This window comes from Pseudophryne corroboree, chromosome 6, assembly GCF_028390025.1.
Source record: "Pseudophryne corroboree isolate aPseCor3 chromosome 6, aPseCor3.hap2, whole genome shotgun sequence".
Lineage (NCBI taxonomy): Eukaryota > Metazoa > Chordata > Amphibia > Anura > Myobatrachidae > Pseudophryne > Pseudophryne corroboree.
Window position 1 is genome coordinate 512,082,001 of NC_086449.1, and position 22,473 is coordinate 512,104,473.

Genomic DNA, 22,473 nt, shown 5'->3' on the forward strand with positions numbered 1-22,473 from the left:
ATGGCTAGTGGTTCAGCTTCACATGAGGATGGAAGCACTCAGCCTCTCGCTAGAAAACTGAAAAGACTCAAGCTGGCAAAAGCACCGCAAAGAACTGTGCGTTCTTCGAAATCCCAAATCCACAAGGAGAGTCCAATTGTGTCGGTTGCGATGCCTGACCTTCCCAACACTGGACGTGAAGAGCATGCGCCTTCCACCATTTGCACGCCCCCTGCAAGTGCTGGAAGGAGCACCCGCAGTCCCGTTCCTGATAGTCAGATTGAAGATGTCAGTGTTGAAGTACACCAGGATGAGGAGGATATGGGTGTTGCTGGCGCTGGGGAGGAAATTGACCAGGAGGATTCTGATGGTGAGGTGGTTTGTTTAAGTCAGGCACCCGGGGAGACACCTGTTGTCCGTGGGAGGAATATGGCCGTTGACATGCCTGGTGAAAATACCAAAAAAATCAGCTCTTCAGTGTGGAGGTATTTCAACAGAAATGCGGACAACAGGTGTCAAGCCGTGTGTTGCCTTTGTCAAGCTGTAATAAGTAGGGGTAAGGACGTTAACCACCTCGGAACATCCTCCCTTATACGTCACCTGCAGCGCATTCATAATAAGTCAGTGACAAGTTCAAAAACTTTGGGTGACAGCGGAAGCAGTCCACTGACCAGTAAATCCCTTCCTCTTGTAACCAAGCTCACGCAAACCACCCCACCAACTCCCTCAGTGTCAATTTCCTCCTTCCCCAGGAATGCCAATAGTCCTGCAGGCCATGTCACTGGCAATTCTGACGAGTCCTCTCCTGCCTGGGATTCCTCCGATGCATCCTTGCGTGTAACGCCTACTGCTGCTGGCGCTGCTGTTGTTGCTGCTGGGAGTCGATGGTCATCCCAGAGGGGAAGTCGGAAGACCACTTGTACTACTTCCAGTAAGCAATTGACTGTCCAACAGTCCTTTGCGAGGAAGATGAAATATCACAGCAGTCATCCTGCTGCAAAGCGGATAGCTGAGGCCTTGACAATTATGTTGGTGTTAGACGTGCGTCCGGTATCCGCCGTTCACAGGGAACTAGACAATTTCTTGAGGTAGTGTGCCCCCGTTACCAAATACCATCTAGGTTCCACTTCTCTAGGCAGGCGATACCGAAAATGTACACAGACCTCAGAAAAAGACTCACCAGTGTCCTAAAAAATGCAGCTGTACCCAATGTCCACTTAACCACTGACATGTGGACAAGTGGAGCAGGGCAGGGTCAGGACTATATGACTGTGACAGCCAACTGGGTAGATGTATGGACTCCCGCCGCAAGAACAGCAGCGGCGGCACCAGTAGCAGCATCTCGCAAACGCCAACTCTTTCCTAGGCAGGCTACGCTTTGTATCACCGCTTTCCAGAATACGCACACAGCTGAAAACCTCTTACGGCAACTGAGGAAGATCATCGCGGAATGGCTTACCCCAATTGGACTCTCCTGTGGATTTGTGGCATCGGACAACGCCATCAATATTGTGTGTGCATTAAATATGGGCAAATTCCAGCACGTCCCATGTTTTGGACATACCTTAAATTTGGTGGTGCAGAATTTTTTAAAAAACGACAGGGGCGTGCAAGAGATGCTGTCGGTGGCCAGTAGAATTGCGGGACACTTTCGGCGTACAGGCACCACGTACAGAAGACTGGAGCACCACCAAAAACTACTGAACCTGCCCTGCCATCATCTGATGCAAGAAGTGGTAACGAGGTGGAATTCAACCCTCTATATGCTTCAGAGGTTGGAGGAGCAGCAAAAGGCCATTCAAGCCTATACAATTGAGCACGATATAGGAGGTGGAATGCACCTGTCTCAAGTGCAGTGGAGAATGATTTCAACGTTGTGCAAGGTTCTGATGCCCTTTGAACTTGCCACACGTGAAGTCAGTTCAGACACTGCCAGCCTGAGTCAGGTCATTCCCCTCATCAGGCTTTTGCAGAAGAAGCTGGAGACATTGAAGGAGGAGCTAACACGGAGCGATTCCGCTAGGCATGTGGGACTTGTGGATGGAGTCCTTAATTCGCTTAACAAGGATTCACGGGTGGTCAATCTGTTGAAATCAGAGCACTACATTTTGGCCACCGTGCTCGATCCTAGATTTAAAGCCTACCTTGGATCTCTCTTTCCGGCAGACACAAGTCTGCTGGGGTTGAAAGACCTGCTGGTGAGAAAATTGTCAAGTCAAGCGGAACGCGACCTGTCAACATCTCCTCCTTCACATTCTCCCGCAACTGGGGGTGTGAGGAAAAGGCTCAGAATTCCGAGCCCACCCGCTGGCGGTGATGCAGGGCAGTCTGGAGCGACTGCTGATGCTGACATCTGGTCCGGACTGAAGGACCTGACAACGATTACGGACATGTCGTCTACTGTCACTGCATATGATTCTCTCACCATTGAAAGAATGGTGGAGGATTATATGAGTGACCGCATCCAAGTAGGCACGTCACACAGTCCGTACTTATACTGGCAGGAAAAAGAGGCAATTTGGAGGCCCTTGCACAAACTGGCTTTATTCTACCTAAGTTGCCCTCCCACAAGTGTGTACTCCGAAAGAGTGTTTAGTGCTGCCGCTCACCTTGTCAGCAATCGGCGTACGAGGTTACATCCAGAAAATGTGGAGAAGATGATGTTCATTAAAATGAATTATAATCAATTCCTCCGTGGAGACATTGACCAGCAGCAATTGCCTCCACAAAGTACACAGGGAGCTGAGATGGTGGATTCCAGTGGGGACGAATTGATAATCTGTGAGGAGGGGGATGTACACGGTGATATATCGGAGGATGATGATAAGGTGGACATCTTGCCTCTGTAGAGCCAGTTTGTGCAAGGAGAGATTAATTGCTTCTTTTTTGGTGGGGGTCCAAACCAACCCGTCATTTCAGTCACAGTCGTGTGGCAGACCCTGTCACTGAAATGATGGGTTGGTTAAAGTGTGCATGTCCTGTTTATACAACATAAGGGTGGGTGGGAGGGCCCAAGGACAATTCCATCTTGCACCTCTTTTTTCTTTAATTTTTCTTTGCGTCATGTGCTGTTTGTGGAATGTTTTTTGGAAGGGCCATCCTGCGTGACACTGCAGTGCCACTCCTAGATGGGCCCGGTGTTTGTGTCGGCCACTAGGGTCGCTTATCTTACTCACACAGCTACCTCATTGCGCCTCTTTTTTTCTTTGCGTCATGTGCTGTTTGGGGAGGGTTTTTTGGAAGGGACATCCTGCGTGACACTGCAGTGCCACTCCTAGATGGGCCCGGTGTTTGTGTCGGCCACTAGGGTCGCTTATCTTACTCACACAGCTACCTCATTGCGCCTCTTTTTTTCTTTGCGTCATGTGCTGTTTGGGGAGGGTTTTTTGGAAGGGCCATCCTGCGTGACACTGCAGTGCCACTCCTAGATGGGCCCGGTGTTTGTGTCGGCCACTAGGGTCGCTTATCTTACTCACACAGCTACCTCATTGCGCCTCTTTTTTTCTTTGCGTCATGTGCTGTTTGGGGAGGGTTTTTTGGAAGGGACATCCTGCGTGACACTGCAGTGCCACTCCTAGATGGGCCCGGTGTTTGTGTCGGCCACTAGGGTTGCTTATCTTACTCACACAGCTACCTCATTGCGCCTCTTTTTTTCTTTGTGTCATGTGCTGTTTGGGGAGGGTTTTTTGGAAGGGACATCCTGCGTGACACTGCAGTGCCACTCCTAGATGGGCCCGGTGTTTGTGTCGGCCACTAGGGTCGCTTATCTTACTCACACAGCTACCTCATTGCGCCTCTTTTTTTCTTTGCGTCATGTGCTGTTTGGGGAGGGTTTTTTGGAAGGGACATCCTGCGTGACACTGCAGTGCCACTCCTAGATGGGCCCGGTGTTTGTGTCGGCCACTAGGGTCGCTTAGCTTAGTCATCCAGCGACCTAGGTGCAAATTTTAGGACTAAAAATAATATTGTGAGGTGTGAGGTATTCAGAATAGACTGAAAATTAGTGTAAATTATGGTTTTTGAGGTTAATAATACTTTGGGATCAAAATGACCCCCAAATTCTATGATTTAAGCTGTTTTTTAGGGTTTTTTGAAAAAAACACCCGAATCCAAAATACACCCGAATCCGACAAAAAAAATTCGGTGAGGTTTTGCCAAAACGCGGTCGAACCCAAAACACGGCCGCGGAACCGAACACAAAACCAAAACACAAAACCCGAAAAATTTCCGGTGCACATCACTAGTAAAAACCTATACCTATTAACATTATATATTACCTTTATAATATTCCAGCTCCTATCTTTGCTCCATGGTTTAGAGATTACATGCTTTTGTTGATGCAGTTAGATTTTCTTTAGTAAAATATATGCAGTTCTATAGCTGGGCAAAAGTACACCTTGAGCTAGCCCTCCCCCCCACCCCCTCAAAAAATGTGAAATCATAATGTCATGATATGGGGAAGGGGGGGATACTGGGGACAGGAAAGTATCAAGCACAGTGATCATCCCAGGTTGCCCCAAACAGCTCTGCAGCAGAGACTAGAGCATTCTAAGGATGCTCTGAGTGGCTCTCTAGGCTGACTCTGATAACATTTTGACACTCTTCTATATACATATCTACACAGTAAGTTTCTCAGTTATTTTTTAGCATTGATTCCTGGAGATGTTACTTTGTAGTCTGAGTTTGCAGGCTGTTTGCTAGCGTTCTAGTCTCCAATACTTTTATCATCAGCTGCTATGAAAATTGTACTAACTTGCACATACAGAAAAACTTGGGAGAAAATGAGTACTGATAAACTGTAGACTCTGTATGAAAATTGGGTTTGCTATAGGGGAAGATCAGATGTGCACTCTAGAGGTTAGCATACAGCAGAAGCTGGCTGCATTCATTGCATTTTTGCATACAGTCACTTCAGAAGAAAGTACAGGTTATTGGTCTGTGTTGTGATTGTGTGGAAGAGATAAAGTAGTCTATTGTATTTTGGCAGATGATTTAAAAAAAACGTTTTAATTGAAAAGAATATAAAAGTGCTATGCTATATTTGGAGCTACAGCAGTACTTCAAAATCATTAACTGCACAATAGAACTTGACTATATATTTATAATAGTGAATCATCTCCTATTCTACTACAGTACTAGGCATTGAAGTTTGTTTTTTGAAGGTTATTTTGGGTCTAATTCAGTAAGGATTGCAAATTCTGCTAAATAGCAGCATTTACAATCCTTTGGATCGCATGATGGGGCCTCCCATCGCTGAACAAGGCCACCCAGCATGCTGAATGGCGCCTCCCCCGTTCAACAAGCAGAAATTGCAAACACGTCATAATTTCCGCTTGTTAGCAGAAACTGAGGAAGCTTCCTGATGGTGCAGCTTAGCTGTGTCCGCAGGGCGCGCACTACCATGTTCTTGATGTCACACAGCCGCCGTGATCATGCCCTGACACGCCCCCATTTGGCCGCCTCCACCCCCTTGTGCGCAGCACCACCCCAGCAATGTTCTGTCTCCGCCCTGGAAATAAAGCGTGCCACCCCCCACCGCCCCGTGACCGCCTCTGCCTCATTGACAGGCAGGGGTGATCGCATTTTCTGCCCCCCCCCTCAGAAAGTGCGGGCGCATGTGAACAACAACCTGCGGGGTAATCGTAATAATTCTGGTTGGATCACAATTTGTGATCCAACCTGAATCAGCCCCTATATCCTTTTTTAAATATAACCAACTGCGCAATGAAGTACTTCTTTTTAAGCATATAAAAGGGCATTCTTACCATCTACTCTTACTTTCTTCTGATTACGAAGTAAGTATTTATTGAAAAGTACACTGTAAAAAAAAGTGTGCTCTATTAAACTCAGTTAATATGACTTTATGGAGACTGTAGTGGACCAACTTGCACTGGGAAAACATCAATCGCAACATTTCCTGGAAATATTTCAAATAATGTCAACTATGTTGCATGCTATAAAAAACCTAATATATTTTATTAACCATAAGATATTTTAACTATTTGAAATAAATCATTATTCATAATAAACTTAAGCAGATTTTTTTTTTAATGTAGACTTAAGTCATTTAATCCTATTTACTGTATCCAAACCTAATACTATTTCTCACAAAGAGAGGACCTCTTTTTGAGATGTTCTTTCTCTGAAACTGTATGATGTCAATCTGTAATCATTTTAAGAAGCATACATTGATTGCTAAGGCACAAAAAATCTGCAGTTCTGATTACAGAACTATAGACATTCACACTGGATATAATGTATTATAGTAATAGCACATACAGCCTCTGGATTTCAGTTTTATTCTATGGGTACCTCATCTCACAATGTATAACAGTGCAACAAGATATATTACAGTCTCCGAGAGATTCCTGTTTATTTCACTACATGCATCTAGGTGCTTACAAGGATTAAGGGTCTCGTGTTTTATGGTATGCTATATAAAATATAGTTCTTCATCTTGTTTAGAAGTTTTCAAAATAAATTACCTACAGAAAAATATTTTTACAGAAAATTAAATAAACATCAATATATTTTTTATGCAAAAATGAAAGTAGTTAAATTAAATATCTTAATAAAATTGATTTAAAATTTATTTAATCTCTATGTGAATTAGCAGCACATAATGTTCTTATACTTAAGAGTGTCAATTACAAAGCATATTTTACACACAACACATAATTAGGTTCATGTCCCATCTGTGTTACAGTCTTACACAGTTTTGGTGTATTTTGTTACTGTCAATCATATACTGTAGTTTTCAAAATTCCTAAATGAAATCACTGGATAATATAGAATATATATACCTCACCTTTTATTCATTATAACCCCCTCACCCCCACCACCGGTCTCACAGCCCCAAACCACATAAACACAGCTACAAATAGTGTAACAGCAAACTTGTTATAAAATGGTTTAGGTTGCGCTTTTGCAGTGTGTTACTGGTTTATAATACTGGTTTTAACCACTGGTATAATATTAGTTTAAAGATTCGTCAATGATTACTTTTTTTTACTTTTTATCATTTAACCAATGATTACTAAAGTTTCTTGAATCGTGGCGAAATCGCTCTAGAGTATCAGCATTATTTTCAAGGCATCTCTAGGATAAAAGTTTTTTATCAATAAATTTGGAAAAAATATTAAATTAAGTAAACCTTGTCTGTCATTCTTAGGTTCAGTTATGTGGGGGTGTACAGTTGTGCTTTTGATTGTTCAATTGTTTTATGATTGATTTGGATCTGGACCCCCAATCCAAGGCACAACTGCAAGAGCCTTGCAACACCAAAAATGTGCTATTGAACACAATTTGGGAACCACTGCATTGAACACTATTTTTTTGCCAGTCAATTACTGTAAGTACAAGTTTCTGTTCATTTGTGAAAGACAAAAACTACAGATCTTAATTTGCCTGTTACATAATACAGAAACTAAAGTTATGCATCATTACTTTAAGCTAACACATGGGGAATGGGTTATCGGGGCCATTTAGCTAGGTTTGCAGATTTGATCATGTGAGTTTTGGGACAAATGGACATACTTAATATGAGGTACCCAACATCCCAACATGTCCTGTTGGTTAATGTCCCATAATGAAAACGGGAGTGCCTACTGATAGGGGCATAACTAGACCTAGGTGGGCCCCATTACAACTCCCCCCCTTCTGCATCTCCTGATCCCAATACATGGCTTCTCTTTTAGCACTGTGCTGCTGCATTGCAAGCACATCTGCTCTACAGGTTCAACTTTCCTCACTGACTGATGCAGAGTTGCTGTGGTCTGGGCATGTTCCAGCAGGCTCAGCATGTCCACTCCTCCTCCCAGCATCAGTGTGAGTCTGAGCATGCTGGGATAACAGATGTCTCTTCAGCAGCACAGTAAAAAATCAGAAGTCATGCACTGTGCTCAGGAGGTGAGTGCGTGGTTGGCAGCATAGATGCACAGTAGGTGCAGGGGGAGGGCCAGCCAGACTCACCTCATGCACCTACTGTAGCTATGCCTTTGCAATAAGGATATTATGTTCTGTCTATGAAATCGCTCATTTGTTTATAATTTGAGATAATTGTTTTAAATAATACAACCTCCAAAATAGCTCTGTGTGTTACTTGCATTAGTGACAATTTAAGAAATATCTTTGTACACTGTACAATATGTTAACATAGTAACACAGTAAATAAGGTTGAAAAAAGACAATTTGTCCATCGAGTCCAACCTCGATGTGGTTTGTGGTCTCCTATGCAGTATTATTTTTGTACTAAATTTTGTCTGATGCTGATGTCAGCCATTATGTTTTATTCCTACGCACCATAAACCTGTATATCCTATGCACCATAAACCTGTATATCCTTATCCATTATGAATTTATCTAACCCATTCTTAAAGGTGTTGACTGAGTCCGCCATTACTACTCTCTCAAGCAGGGAATTCCAAACACGTATTGTCCTTACTGTGAAAAAACCTTTTTGCTGCTTTGTGCGGAATCTCCTCTCCTCTAACCTAAGCGAGTGTCCATGTGTCCTCTGTGCTGATATTACCAAATCAGGGCCCGTGCAAGCTCTTTGTATTGTCCCCTTATATATTTGTAGATGTTGATTATGTCCCCTCTTAGTCTCTTCTTTTTCAGTGTAAACATGCCTAGCCTTTCAAGCCTTTTCTTGTATTCCAGTGTCTCCATGCCCTTAATTAGTTTGGTCACCTGCCTCTGAACCTCTTCTAGCTCCAGGATATCCTTTTTGTAGTATGGTGCCCAAAATTGTACACAGTATTCAAGATGTGGCCTCACTAGTGATTAATATAATGGGAGTATAACACTCTCGTCCCTTGCATCAATTCCCCGTTTTATGCATGCTAATATCTTATTAGCCTACTTTGCTGCAATCCTACTTTGGATACTACTGCTTAGTTTGCTATCTATGTGAACACCTACTGTAAGTCTTTTTCCAGTACAGAATCCCCTAATATTACCCCATTTAGTATGTAGGTGTTATTTTTGTTCTTGCTACCACAGTGCATTACCTTACACTTGTCTGTATTGAAGCTCATTCCCATTTAGCTGCCCATGCTTCTAGTTTAACTAAGTTGTTCTGAAGAGACTCCACATCCCCCTCTGTATTTATAACCTTACACAATTTGGTATTGTCTGCAAAAATTGACACCATGCTCTCTAGACCTACTGTTAGGTCGTCAATAAAAATGTTGAACAATAGTGGACCAAGTACAGACCCTTGTGGCACACCACTTAGCACTTCAGTCCAATTTGAAAATGATCCATTAACCACAATGCGCTGCTCTCTATTATCTGACCAATTTCTGAACCAAGTGCATATTGTGCTCCCTAGCCCTATTTCTTGTAGCTTATAGATGAGTTGCATGTGAGGTAGTGTGTAGAAAGCTTTGGCAAAGTCTAAAAAGATTACATCCACCTCCTTACGCTGATCAAGGTTCACACTTACTGTTTCATAAAAGCCAAGTAAGTTGGTTTGACATGATCTGTCCTTCACAAATCCATATTGATTCCTTTTAATGACCTTATTGGCTTCAAGGAACTTCTGAATACTATCCCTTAGAATACCTTCCAATACATTCCCCACTACAGATTTAAGACTAACTGGTCTATAATAACCCAGTTCAGCTCTACTTCCCTATTTGAATATTGGCACTACTTCTGCTATATGCCAGTCTTTGGGAACCATACCTGATATAACCGAATCTTTGAAGATCAAAAATAGCGGTCTTGCTAGTTCAGAGTGACGCTCATAAGAACCCTTGGGTGAATTCCATAGGGGCCAGGTAATTTATTAATCTTTAAAAAATGTTATCATTCACAGACTACCTTCTCACTTAAATAAGCACTTAGCAGTGGGACATTATCTTTGTTGAGATTGTGTGTTAGTCCCTGCATTTGGGCGCTCTTGTAAATACCATTGAAAAAAACTAATTTACTTTTTCCGCTGTCATTATCATTTTTTATTAAGACTCCCAACTTGTCTTTTAAAGGGCCTATACTCTCCTTCCTTAATCTCTTGCTGTTGATGTATTTTTAAAAAATTGGGATTTGCTTTGCTTTCCCTTGCTACTAGTTTTTCAGTTTCTACTTTAGCTGCTCTTATTTCTTTCTTACATATTTTGTTACATTCCTTATAGTGCTGAAATGACTCTGCATTCCCGTCAGATTTGTATTTTTTTGAATACTCGCCTTTTTTCGCCTTTTAGTTCCTTTATCTTTTTGTTAAGCCACATTGGTTTGGGATTTTTATTCCTTTTTTTGCTGCTCGTGGGAATAAATGTGTGAGTATTTTTAATTAGCAGTGATTTTAATACATCCCATTTCTCCCCTTTTTTTCCATGAATTTTTTTCCCATTCAATGTCCCTTAAAGCTTCCCTCATCATGTAAAATTTGGCTTTGCTAAATTTTAGAGTCCTAGTTCAGCTAGTATAGGGCTGCTTATGAAAACTAATATTGAATGTGACCATATTGTGGTCGTTGTTTCCTATGGGCTCCCTACTATAATGTTTGATACTAATTCCCCATTGTTTGTTAATATTGGTCTAATATTGCATTGTACCTAGTTGGTTCCTCAATTAATTAAACTAAGTAGTTATCATTTAGTGTGTTTAAAAACATATTACCCCTAGCAGTATCACATAGATCATTTTTCCAATTTATCTCTGGATAGTTAAAATCTCCCATCACTACTATGTCTCCTAATCCTGCTGCTCTTTCAATTTACTTCAGTAACAATTCCTCATCAGACACATTAATACAAGGCGGCCGGTAGCATAACATCAATGCTAACATTTTTATTCCTTTATTGAATATCTTCCCGTATATCAGGTTTTAAAATGGCTTTAAATAAAGACATACCCCTTCCCCCCATTTATTTAATTTGTCTCTCCTGAACAGCATATAACCCTGTAGATTGGCTGTCCAATCGTGAGATTCAGCCCACCAAGTTTTAGCAATGCCTATAATATCATACTGTTTGCTTGCTGCAAGGATTTCTAGTTCCCCATTTTTACCTGTAAGGCTTCTAGAGTTTACATACATACAATTAAGATAAGCATTTCCCTTTGTGCTAGGGACATCATTCTCTTTATGCAGCAATGATGACCCATAATCGTCGTTAGTTAGTGTTTTGGTAAAACCTTTTTTAATTCCCATGTTAATACCCTTGCCGGTTGCTCTTTCCATCCCCCCTACTCCTCCCCATTTCGTTCACAACCACCATCCCCACTATTCTCACTGCATGACCCATAGTTTCTAGCTAAACCCTTCCCCAGGCACCTAGTTTAAAAACTCTTCCAACCTTCTAACCACCCTTCCCCCCAGCACCGCTGCCCCCTCCTCATTCAGGTGCAATCCATCACAACAAAAAAGTTGGCACCTGACTGAGAAGTCCACCCAGTGTTCCAGGAACACAAACCCCTCTTTCCTGCACCAATCCCTAAGCCATACATTTACCTCCCTAATCTCCCTCTGCTTCCCTGGGCTAGTGCATGGCATGGGTAATATTTCGGAGAATGTTGTATATGTGGGTAGCCATGAAATGTTATCCTATGCTAAATATTTAGAATGTGTCAGCAGTATAGAACTCAAATAATGTATCACCAAAAGTATCTATTAGTTTTTAATGTTAAGAAGGAAGTACTTTTGTAAATAATACAGAGACAGTATAAAGAAGACAAAAGTTTTCTTTCTCATTTTACTTGATTACACTCTTTAAGTGAATGTCTACAACACTTGAGTTTTTACAGTTTTTCCTACCTTTTTATATGCTATCCAGTCAAACACTCGATCGATATCTGTAGCCTTTAGAACCTCCTGAGAAACTGGATGTGAACTGGCCAATCCATCTAATAGCATCACCTCATGTAAAACATCTGTCAGAAACCTTTGCTTTTCCTGAAATATTTATAAAATTACATTTGCATTAGAATAATTGTCATGGTTTTCTGCTTTCAAATATAAAGTCTAAATGCAACCCCCCTTTGTGAGAATAGATAGATACATCATTTTACATTTTACTGTATACATCTCCCTTATACGTGCACACGCAGCTAGGTATGCCTATGCTGTGTATTTTGCCACCCCATTGAAAGTGAATTGGGTGCTTTCTTGTCTGAGGAGCATGCACACCTTAGACATGAATGTGGTTGCAGCAAACAAGGCACAAATGAGCCTAGATGAAGCCACGATGAGCGTGGTTACATCTGTAAGAACCATATAAATATTTATGAATACCAGCAGCATCAGTAGGAAATCTGGATTGTTCCCTTGGTGTTTCACTGGAAAGTTGTCATCTTCAGTGGCACAATTTGAGCTGGATGTTCTTCCTTATGGCTGTCGAGTACTAGACCACATGCAATTCAGCACATTCATATGTACACCTTTACAGATAGCACCTTCACGTGCTCCTGATCAAGATAGAATGTTTCTATCTTGATCAGGTGCACGTGACACACATATCTTTATTAGAAAAAGATGGTATGTACACACCCACATGAATATGTGCATAAACATACTATATTGATTTTCAGACGTGTGGTGAATATATTTGTATAGATTTATAGAAACCTTAAAAGGGAATGCTTATATGTACACAACCAGATTCCTATGAAACATGTGCATAAACATACTATATTGGTTTTCATTTATGTATGATGAATATATTTGCATATATTTGTGTTAAGACAAATCTGAACAGTTGGTGATTTATCCATAAATGCCTTAGTTACAACTCTAAAGGGAACGGGTATATGCATATACCCACATACCCAGAGACATGTATTCAAACATATTTTATTGATTATATGTGGTGAGTATAATTTGCTACATATATAGATATGTTCTCTGTTTACTTGAAGCATACAGCAAATTGATTCCATAACATTATTTATGAATTACTGTCCAATAACTCCAATATTGTTTTTGGAGCATGTATGTTAATATGTCTATTTGACCTATTTGCACTGCCTCAGTCATATCTGATCTATTACTTCCATTTAATGGACTTCCATCAATGATCCGGGGGATGTGGGCCACAAAGCATATCTCTGCCTAACATTGAATTCTTGGATCACTCTTTCTTTCTCCCCTTCTTTTACATGTTGCGGAGGTGACATTTGCTACCCACTTTTGTAATACTACTCTACTAGTTTGTCATCTCACTACTCTTATTCGTGAACATTCATCAATAATTCCAATAGAGGAATACAAAATAACATTACCTACAACCATTCCACCCTGAATCTGCCCAATCTTGTCTGATCTTGGATGCAATAAAGTGTTGGGCCAGGTCAGTACCAGGTGGGAGACCACATGGGCATACAAGGTGTTGTAGATACCTTCAGCCCAGGGATTCCTAGAATCTAATGTTGAAAGCAGATTCACAATCCATATTTCATTTATCCTTGACTAGACTGAGTCAGGGAGCATGAGACATTATGTGACCCAGTTTTGCTATCTTTCTTTCTTATCTCACCATTAATAATAGAGGCATACAGTATATAAAGAATCTGACATTACTTGCAATGTTTTGACATAGCCTGACTTGTTTGTACATATCTACTTACAAATACATCTTTATCAATCTATAGCACTGAGGGTAAACAACTTTAATGTTTGTTCAACCTGTATGCTGCTCCATTATGGAATATAAAGCAAATCCTTTTGGATAAATTGTACAACAAGCACGTTGTTCATACATATTCTTTTGCACATTGGCTGATATTTGAAGCCAACATCTTGATTATGGTATATATACAGTATATGTACTCAACAGATTTTGTAATACAACATCCAACTTTGGCATATGGTAACATTTTAGAGGGCCATAACCAGGAGTGTGAGTGATGCCACCGTACAGAACACAGGGAGGCGTGGATGGCACCATCCCAGACCACAACACCTGCATGTGACTTGCAGGGTGCTTGGAATGGCACCATGCAGCCACTAGCACTACTGCAGTGCTGCTCAGAGCATCTTTAGGAGTGTTCCACTTACACCCTGCAAACACTCGCACTACTGCAGAGCCGCCCAGAGCGTCTTTAGGAGTGTTCCACTTACTGCAGTTGGACTTGGTGTCAGCGGGGCCGGTGGTGGTGTTAACAGCCCTGTGGCCTATGCATGACATAATGATGGTGTCCTGGGTTAAGGGGTCATATCCAGCTCAGTGCATAGTGCCCTTTGCACTGCCAATTTCTAATTGCTTGTTATACAAATAAATGTTTTTATATATTTTAAACCAGTGTTTTAATATCTCTTCATTTTTATTCTTTCTGCTCTCTCGTCATTTTCCTTACCACACATTTACTGTATGAGTGCTAGCCTCCATCTGACATTATTTGTCATTGTTCCCATTTTTGAGTATTGGAATTACATAAAGTAAGATAATAGCAGCACTTTCACATAAATTACTTAGCAAGCAATGTATCCACACTTGTATCAGCCCTGGGCACAAAAATAAACAGTTGTTTAACAGGCTAGCTGGAATATTGACAAACTGTACACAGATCTGCAGAATTATAGTTTGTTTTACAATAGGACATTTGATACAATATGATATAATAAGATATATGCTATGAGAAAGCCATATGGTGGGGTTCATTTAAAGGATTTTCTGACTTTACCAGACGCCACAGGGCTTATCAGGGCTGTATCTGGACTGGTATAATCCTCCACCAAATAGATTGTGCAAGTCCTAAATTTAATTACAAAAAAGTTTTGATGTACAGTACAAGTCCTATAAATGTCTACTGTTTTAAACTGCCATTTGCCAGTAGCTTTCTTAATATATACTTTTCAGATCTCAAACTATATATTTTTAAAGCATTTTATTCCACTGACAGTAAGTATATAAAATTATTTTTCACACTGAGTCACCATTTTTAAGAGACAAAATAATACACACATATAGTTAAAAAAAACAAGTAAGCCATATTTCAGACAGCTTATTGTAATCATTTTAAAAGTTACCTCAATGTATTAAATATGTTTTATTAATATGATTTATCCAGTCAGTCAAAATGATGGAACAACATAACAGTAATGTTAGCGACAGCGGCTGAGCGAGCCTGAACAGAGCAACACTTGAATTGCTCTGTCATGCACTATCTAGTGACAGCTGACATACTTGAATTCCCCCATAGAGGTGAGGAGCAGCATTAGCATTTTATTATATAGGATGTTTACATGGTAAGACTAAGCAAGTATTCGATGATAATACAGCCACTGAGCCACATTAATTACTAATATCCAGATAAAGAATGTACATTTTTACTGACATTTTATATAAAATAAACCCAGAGGAGAAAGGAAATAAATTCCCATTACTGTATTTCCAGTTTAAATATACTTGGAATTTCATTGAACAAATTTCTCTTATTTATTTTGGAAATGTAGCTATTAATTGATGTTTATTCTGCTATCACATAGACGTTTCTGAGCACCCCATTTCCCAGCCAATTAAATGTTTCTATCAATCAGATGTTGTTACATTCAACATTTCCATAGTATGTGCACTTGTGGGACAGGATATCAGCATTTCCAGTTGTATAATATGTCTAGTACACGGTTTCCTCATTAGATGGAAAAGTACAGCATTCACAAGAGCTTATGTGACATCAGCTTTGTTCTGATCCCTTTATGCTGTACATACAGTATTTTTTTTTTTTACCAAGCATGAATAGTACATAAGAATCTTTCACTTTCTAGGGTGCTCTGAATATAATAAAACACATGGCCATTATGAACAAACCTGCATTCATGATATCTTGTCAGTGAAGTGTCAGTTTGTACTGGGCAGTACTCTTATAAAACAACCTCATTTTATGCTACACACAATAATATATGGTGGAGAATCAATGGAGGCAAAAACCCATAACATAATGATCAGGAGACACACTGCTGATGGTAGCTGTTTTAATGATGAATACAAATCTTTCTTATTAAAGAAACTTTTATTAAAGCAGCAAAGTAGCAAGGATAGGCTTACAAAATAAGCTGCATAAACTATTACAAAAGTTCACACTTTCTTTTAAAGTAGAAACCAAATGCAGAATTATTGGGGTATATTCAATAAGGGTCGGATCCATTCCGACATGCCTTTGTCGGAATGGATCCGACAACCCCTATTAAATCCCATCTCAATTCAACTTTAAAAAAAGTTGAATTGAGATAAGACCTGTAAGCGGAGGAGAGGGGAGAGACCAGCGGGGACAGACGTGGGCAGCCGGAGGAGAGCAGCGCTACAGCAGCGCTGCAGAAGGATGTCTCACAGCTGCCAGACCTCACGGCAGTGTACACCCGGCTCCAGCAAGCATGATCTCACTTGCTGGAGCCGGGTGGACACTGCCGTGAGTGGCACGGCTGTGACGGGTGTAGTATGGTATGCCGGTGGCCGGGCTCCCGGCGACCAGCATACCGGCGCTGGGAGCCCAACTGCCGGCATACCAACAGTGTGGTGAGCGCAAAGGAGCCCCTTGAGGGATTGCTGCGCTCGCCACGCTGCGGGCACGGTGGCGCGCTACGCTATTTATTCTCCCTCCAGTGGGGTTGTGGACCCCCACGAGGGAGAATAGCTGTCAGTATGCCGGGTGTCAGGATCCCGGCGCCGGTATACTGTGTGCCAGAATCCCGACATTCGGAATACTGAAGACCACCCGCTGTGACATATCCTCCTGCAGCGCTGTGCTTTAGCACTGCTCTCCCACGTCTCCCTGCTGCTCTCCCCGTCTCCCCACTGCTCTCCCCCTTCTCCTCCTCTAAGGTCCCTCATCTCAGTCCGACATTTTTTTATGTCGGATTGAGATGGTTAGAAACAGGGCCAAATCCTGTCGAATTCGGCCCCGTTTTCCTCAAAAGTACGTGAATCGGCAGCTATACTAAGTAGTACTATGTATACTGTAAAGTATCAGTTTCACTATTACTGATTAAAAGTCACAATTTTTCTTAGTTATATGATTACATAATGTAGTTTGAGGCTGCAAATGAGTCAATGACCAAATGATATCAAGTTTAATTTTTTTCCTAAATATGAACTGCTGATTGATAGGAAGGACAATGTCCCATAGTGAGCAGGGTTACAGTAACATAATACATGGGACATCCTGTTTTTCAAAATAATTAATTACATGCCATATAGGACACCATCTGTCCCAGCTGGGCTGGCCTACAATAATGACAGGTTGACTAATTGGAAGCAGGGACATTGTGCCAGAATCATTCATTACTATAAGTAATTCTGTAGGTGCTAATAGCAATGAATATTGTGTGCCCTCCATGCAGTATATCTTCCTCCTGGTGCTTCCACATTGTTTTCATTGTACTGTATTGCTGCACAATCTTGGAAAAACTACATAGTGTGAAGGCTCCAGAAGGCTGTTTGCGAGGATGCTGATACATGGCTTCAGGGTGGGACAAACATGGATAAAACTGGGAAGAGTGGACCTTTCCTCAAAATATGGCCAGCAATTGGTAGTTCTATTTCTGCACAAAATAAGTTTGGTAGTTGAGGGAAATATCATGGAAGGGATCTCTGTACAATATATTGTGTTGGTGCCTTTGTGCATTATAGGTTTCCATGTTCAATGTCAATGGGAATATCACTTTGCAATGTATGATTGACAACTGTGTAGGGAAGATATCTCTGTGAATAGCCTGGTTGGAAATGTGGGAATGACTTCTCTGTATATTTTCTAGAGGTTGATTCTGCATATTCCTAGCCTAAGACTATCACTATACTTGAGGTATTGTCTGTACAGAGATCAAATGGATTATAATCTGTTTGCTGGATAACATTATGACATACTGTACAGTATAATTGCTGTAGAGAGAGAATTTGTCAGATTTTAAGGTTCTACATAGTTTATTAGTCCTCAGAGTGGGATTTTATACATGAAACACTGATAACCAATTGATTTGGAACTGTGTAATATACTGAGTAACAGTTTATGAAGGTACAGATGTGTCCTCATACATCTAGCCTCAATACGCCAAAGCCACGAAGCGGGAGATGCCTGGCATGAGTGAGCTGACAAGTCCTGTGAAACTCCATTAGTGTTGGCATCTTTTTTTTTGGTAAAAATGCATCTTATTTGCATCACAATGTGAATAGGATGCTCAAGCATAATTATATGTAGCATGCCTACTTTCTGTGTGCGACCGAGCCTGTATCTGCATACAAAATGCTACGCTACAGTACAGTGTTTTCTAGGAAACACTGTAGCATACTATTTTGCATGCAAATACAGCAGAAACATTTCCTCAGTAGCTGCTAATCTTTGCATCTGTTGCGACAAAGCCTGGCAAGTGGTTAAGTATGAAGAAAGTGGATTATGTATGCATGTGTATATTTTGTGCCATTTATGCTGCTCTTTGTGAGTTTCAATTACTTGCACATAGAAATGTAAAGTGGATTAGCATGAAAAATGTGTGCACATGCAGCATATGAAAGTACCTCTCACAGGGGCAGATTTATTAAGCCTGGTGAAGTGATAAAGTGGAAGGTGATAAAGCACCAGCCAATCAGCTCCCAACTTACATGTCACAGGCTGGGTTTGAAAAATGACAGTTAAGAGCTGATTTACTGGCACTTTATAACCTTCCACTTTATCACTTCACCAGGCTTAATAAATCTGCCCCACAATTACATAATCCTTGTTATAGGTCACATGTCTCTAACCTGAGCCCATGTTATTTCTTTGGTTGTCCTGTGTACAAGCTCTTCCTGAACCATTAATTTTGATTATATTCATCCTTGTATGTTTCACTTAACTTCTCCTCTATCTGTTCCCATAAACTGATTAGCAAACACTAATATCTCCATTCAGAAATCCTGACAGTTACAAATGAATGCATAAATAGCCTGTGATATTAACATAAAAAATGTAAAGGCTGACATTACAGTAATATACTTTCAAGAACTGTTTTACAATGTATTTGCTACTAAATACTTAAATTTTTGTGAGGTTACACTAGTTGAACAGAGGTCATGCAGCTGTAATTCCAAAGAGTAAATAAGATGTAAAGCTGAATATTATATTTAAAAGTTAAATTACATTGCAGGTCATGCACATACTTTCTTGGATGACATTCTAAATCTATCCACAGTTATCCATTTCTAATGTATTCATAATTGGAATTATTATATTGTAATTCAAGATTGTTCTCCGAAAAGATGAACAGCAGTTAAACAATGGTAAATTAAGCAAGTTCACCTGAAGTATTTGCTGATGATATGCCATATAATAATGAACTGTTATGCTTTTTTCCAAATTCCAATTATAAATCATTAATATATTTAAACTGAGAAAGTCATAAAACAGAAAAGTGCAATGACATACAAGCTCAGATGTTCATTTACTCAAGGTTGTAGAACGTTATATATGCTCACCTTTTGCTGAATTTATGCTAATTTATTCTACAACTTATTTCGAGACATGTTAGTACAATGTATAGCAAGTTCTGATCATTTTGCTGCAAAATGCTATAATGTACAGTAGTTTAAATTGTGTCAAAAGGATAAATGAACAATTAAACTAATACTCCAGAAACTGCAGTTCTACCCCTGTATGCCAGCTAATGTATTTTTAAGACAATTGTATTATAAGAAATGTAGTTTAAATAGAAGATAGCAGATTTTTTTTATTACAGTATATAGTGAAGTTTAATTTTATACAAAGTTTATGAGTGTCTCCCTAGAATGCTAACAGGTCTGGACTACCTGTGGTTCTCCTGGTGTAGTGAACCTACAGTACAAGTCATAGAATCAAACTGCCAGCTTTCTGGCAAAGTGTGCTGGGACTTGTAGTTTACACAACATATAGAAAATCACAGTTTGTCCATGTCTGTCTTATTATTTTTGGTATTTTTGCCTATCTATTTTAGTATGGATCTAGTTTATAATGCTGATAATGTATTCTATCCCCATTCCAAATACACTCTCCTGGCCACTAAAAATATTACTGGTATTAAATTTGTCTTAGATATAAAGTTTTACTCTTATCGTGTCAAGTTTATCCTGCAAACTCTAAACTACAGTAAGCACAGAATGATTTTACACCGGTGTCTTCAAAGACATTCAAGTAAACACACGAACATAAAGAAGCATTAATGTTCATACATTGGGGCGGTATACAGCGGTATGGTTTACCGCCACTTCTTCCACTGACCCGGAAATGAAAGTGTGCAGCAGGAGGCGAGGGAAGTGGCCATCCTGCTGCACATTGTCCTCCCATCCCTGCTCGGCGGCCGCCGGCTGAGTAGAGCGCTGTACTAGCTCATAGCCGCCCAGCCGCCAGCCACCGCCGCCGCCAGCCCGGCTCTCGCATGACACCCCACGGCTGCTCGGCTCCTGCCCCCCTGACAGTGCAGCTACCCAGCTCAGTCTGGAACTGATGGAGGAGAGTGTCAGTCTGGGGACATGTGTGTGTGTGTGTGTGTGTGTGTGTGTGTGTAAATGTGGCTGCGTGTGTGTGACTGTGAGTATGTAGCTATGTGGCTATGTGTGTGTGTATATGTGTGGCTATGTGTGTATAAGTGGTATAATGTGTGTGTGTGTGTGTGTGTGTGTGTGTGTGTATATGGCTGTGTGTAAATGTGGTTGGGTGTGTATTTTTATATATGTAAGTGTGTGTCTGCGTGTATATGTGGCTTTGTGTGTATACCTGAACTGGGATGAGTGGGGGGCAATATGATCTTTTTCACCTCTGGGCATCTGGTATTTACTTACGCCACTGGCCAGCCACCCACCGCTCACTGCCGCCAGCCACCAGCTGCCCGACGCTCACCAGCAACAAATGGCGGTCAGAGGGACCTCACCGCACCAAAGGCCTCCTTATCACCACCGCTGCCCATGGGTGCCTCCACCGACCACAGTCAGGTAATGTTCCCCTGCTGTTACCCTCTCTCCCTGTCATTACTGTCCCTGTCCCTACTGTCACTCTCTCTCTCCCTGCAGTCACTGTCATCACTCTCTCCCTGCAGTCACTGTCATCACTCTCTCCCTGCTGTCACTGTCGTCACTCTCTCTCTCCCTGTCGTTACTTTCTCTCCCTGTCGTTACTTTCTCTCCCTGTCGTTACTTTCTCTCCCTGTCATTACTTTCTCTCCCTGTCGTTACTTTCTCTCCCTGTCGTTACTTTCTCTCCCTGTCGTTACTCTCTATCCCTGTCATCACTCTCTCTCCCTCCCTGTCCCTGCTGTCACTCTGGCTGTCCCTGCTGTCACAATTTCAGCTCATTTAGTGTGCTACAATGTGAATTTGGGCTCATTCAGTGTGCTACAATGTGAATTTCGGCTCATTCAGTGTGCTACAATGTGAATTTTGGCTCATTCAGTGTTCTATAATGTGAATTTTGTCTCATTCAGTGTGCTACAATGTGAATTTCGGCTCATTCAGTGTGCTACAAAGTGAATTTCGGCTCATTCAGTGTGCTATAATGTGAATTTTGGCTCATTCAGTGTGCTATGATGTGAATTATTGGCTCATACCGTGTGCTATAATGTGAATTTCGGCTCGTACCGTGTGCTATAATGTAAATTTCAGCTCGTACCATGTGCTATAAGGTGAAAGGGGCACCAGTACTAGATAGTATAAGGGGTTCTACTACACTGGACATGCCCCTTTTGGGTGACCATGCCCCCTTTTAGGTGACCATGACCCATTTTCTGGAGCGTGCATAATTGCATCCTTGACTTTTACATACCCCCACTTAAAAATTTCCACTTCAACCACTGGTAATACTACTAAAATTAAATTAAATACTGTTAGCTGCAATTAATGAACAATAGCTCTCACCTACAAGAATATACTGTATATTTTTTAAATAATGGGGTATTAATTAATAAAAAACATTTGTTTTTCTTCTACAAAACTACATAGTTAAGCCTCATTTACAACTTTATTAGTGTGGGTAAGCAAAGATCAAGACCTCCTTTGTTACATATGTGTATTAGATTCTAATATGTTGTAATGGCAATACCCCTTCAGTTAATGAGATCTCTCCATGAGGTCTTCAACTGTAGCATACTGCCTTGCCCATATAGCAATTCATTTCAGCAGCTACCTGAATGCACCAAAGAAGTGAGTAGTAGGGACTAATAACACTCGTAATGTGACACTTATTATTGTTAAAGTGGACAGAATATGGTAGGAGGAAGTCCAATGGCAATGTAGCTCACAAGATACAGACAAATTGGTCCAGACACAGAATATAGATGGGCACATTTCAGGGACTACTGGCAGCATAAAGGATCAATGTTCAGTAGCAACCTAAGGTCAGAAGTAGGCAGCAGAATGATTACAGTCAGTGGTAGGCAACAAACAAAAGCAAGTCCAGTAAACTAGAGATGAGCGCCGGAAATTTTTCGGGTTTTGTGTTTTGGTTTTGGGTTCGGTTCCGCGGCCGTGTTTTGGGTTCGACCGCGTTTTGGCAAAACCTCACCGAATTTTTTTTGTCGGATTCGGGTGTGTTTTGGATTCGGGAGTTTTTTTTTAA

The 22,473-nt window shown here is 40.9% G+C and overlaps 1 protein-coding gene across 1 annotated transcript in view; it reads right to left on the bottom strand.

Annotated features, from left to right (window-relative positions):
- Positions 1-22,473, bottom strand: part of TRHDE (thyrotropin releasing hormone degrading enzyme) — a 992,175-nt gene that overhangs the window by 423,585 nt on the left and 546,117 nt on the right. The window contains exon 6 of the mRNA XM_063927453.1: positions 11,741-11,878. Coding sequence (XP_063783523.1) covers positions 11,741-11,878 — 138 coding nt within the window. The remainder of the gene's footprint in view (positions 1-11,740; positions 11,879-22,473) is intronic.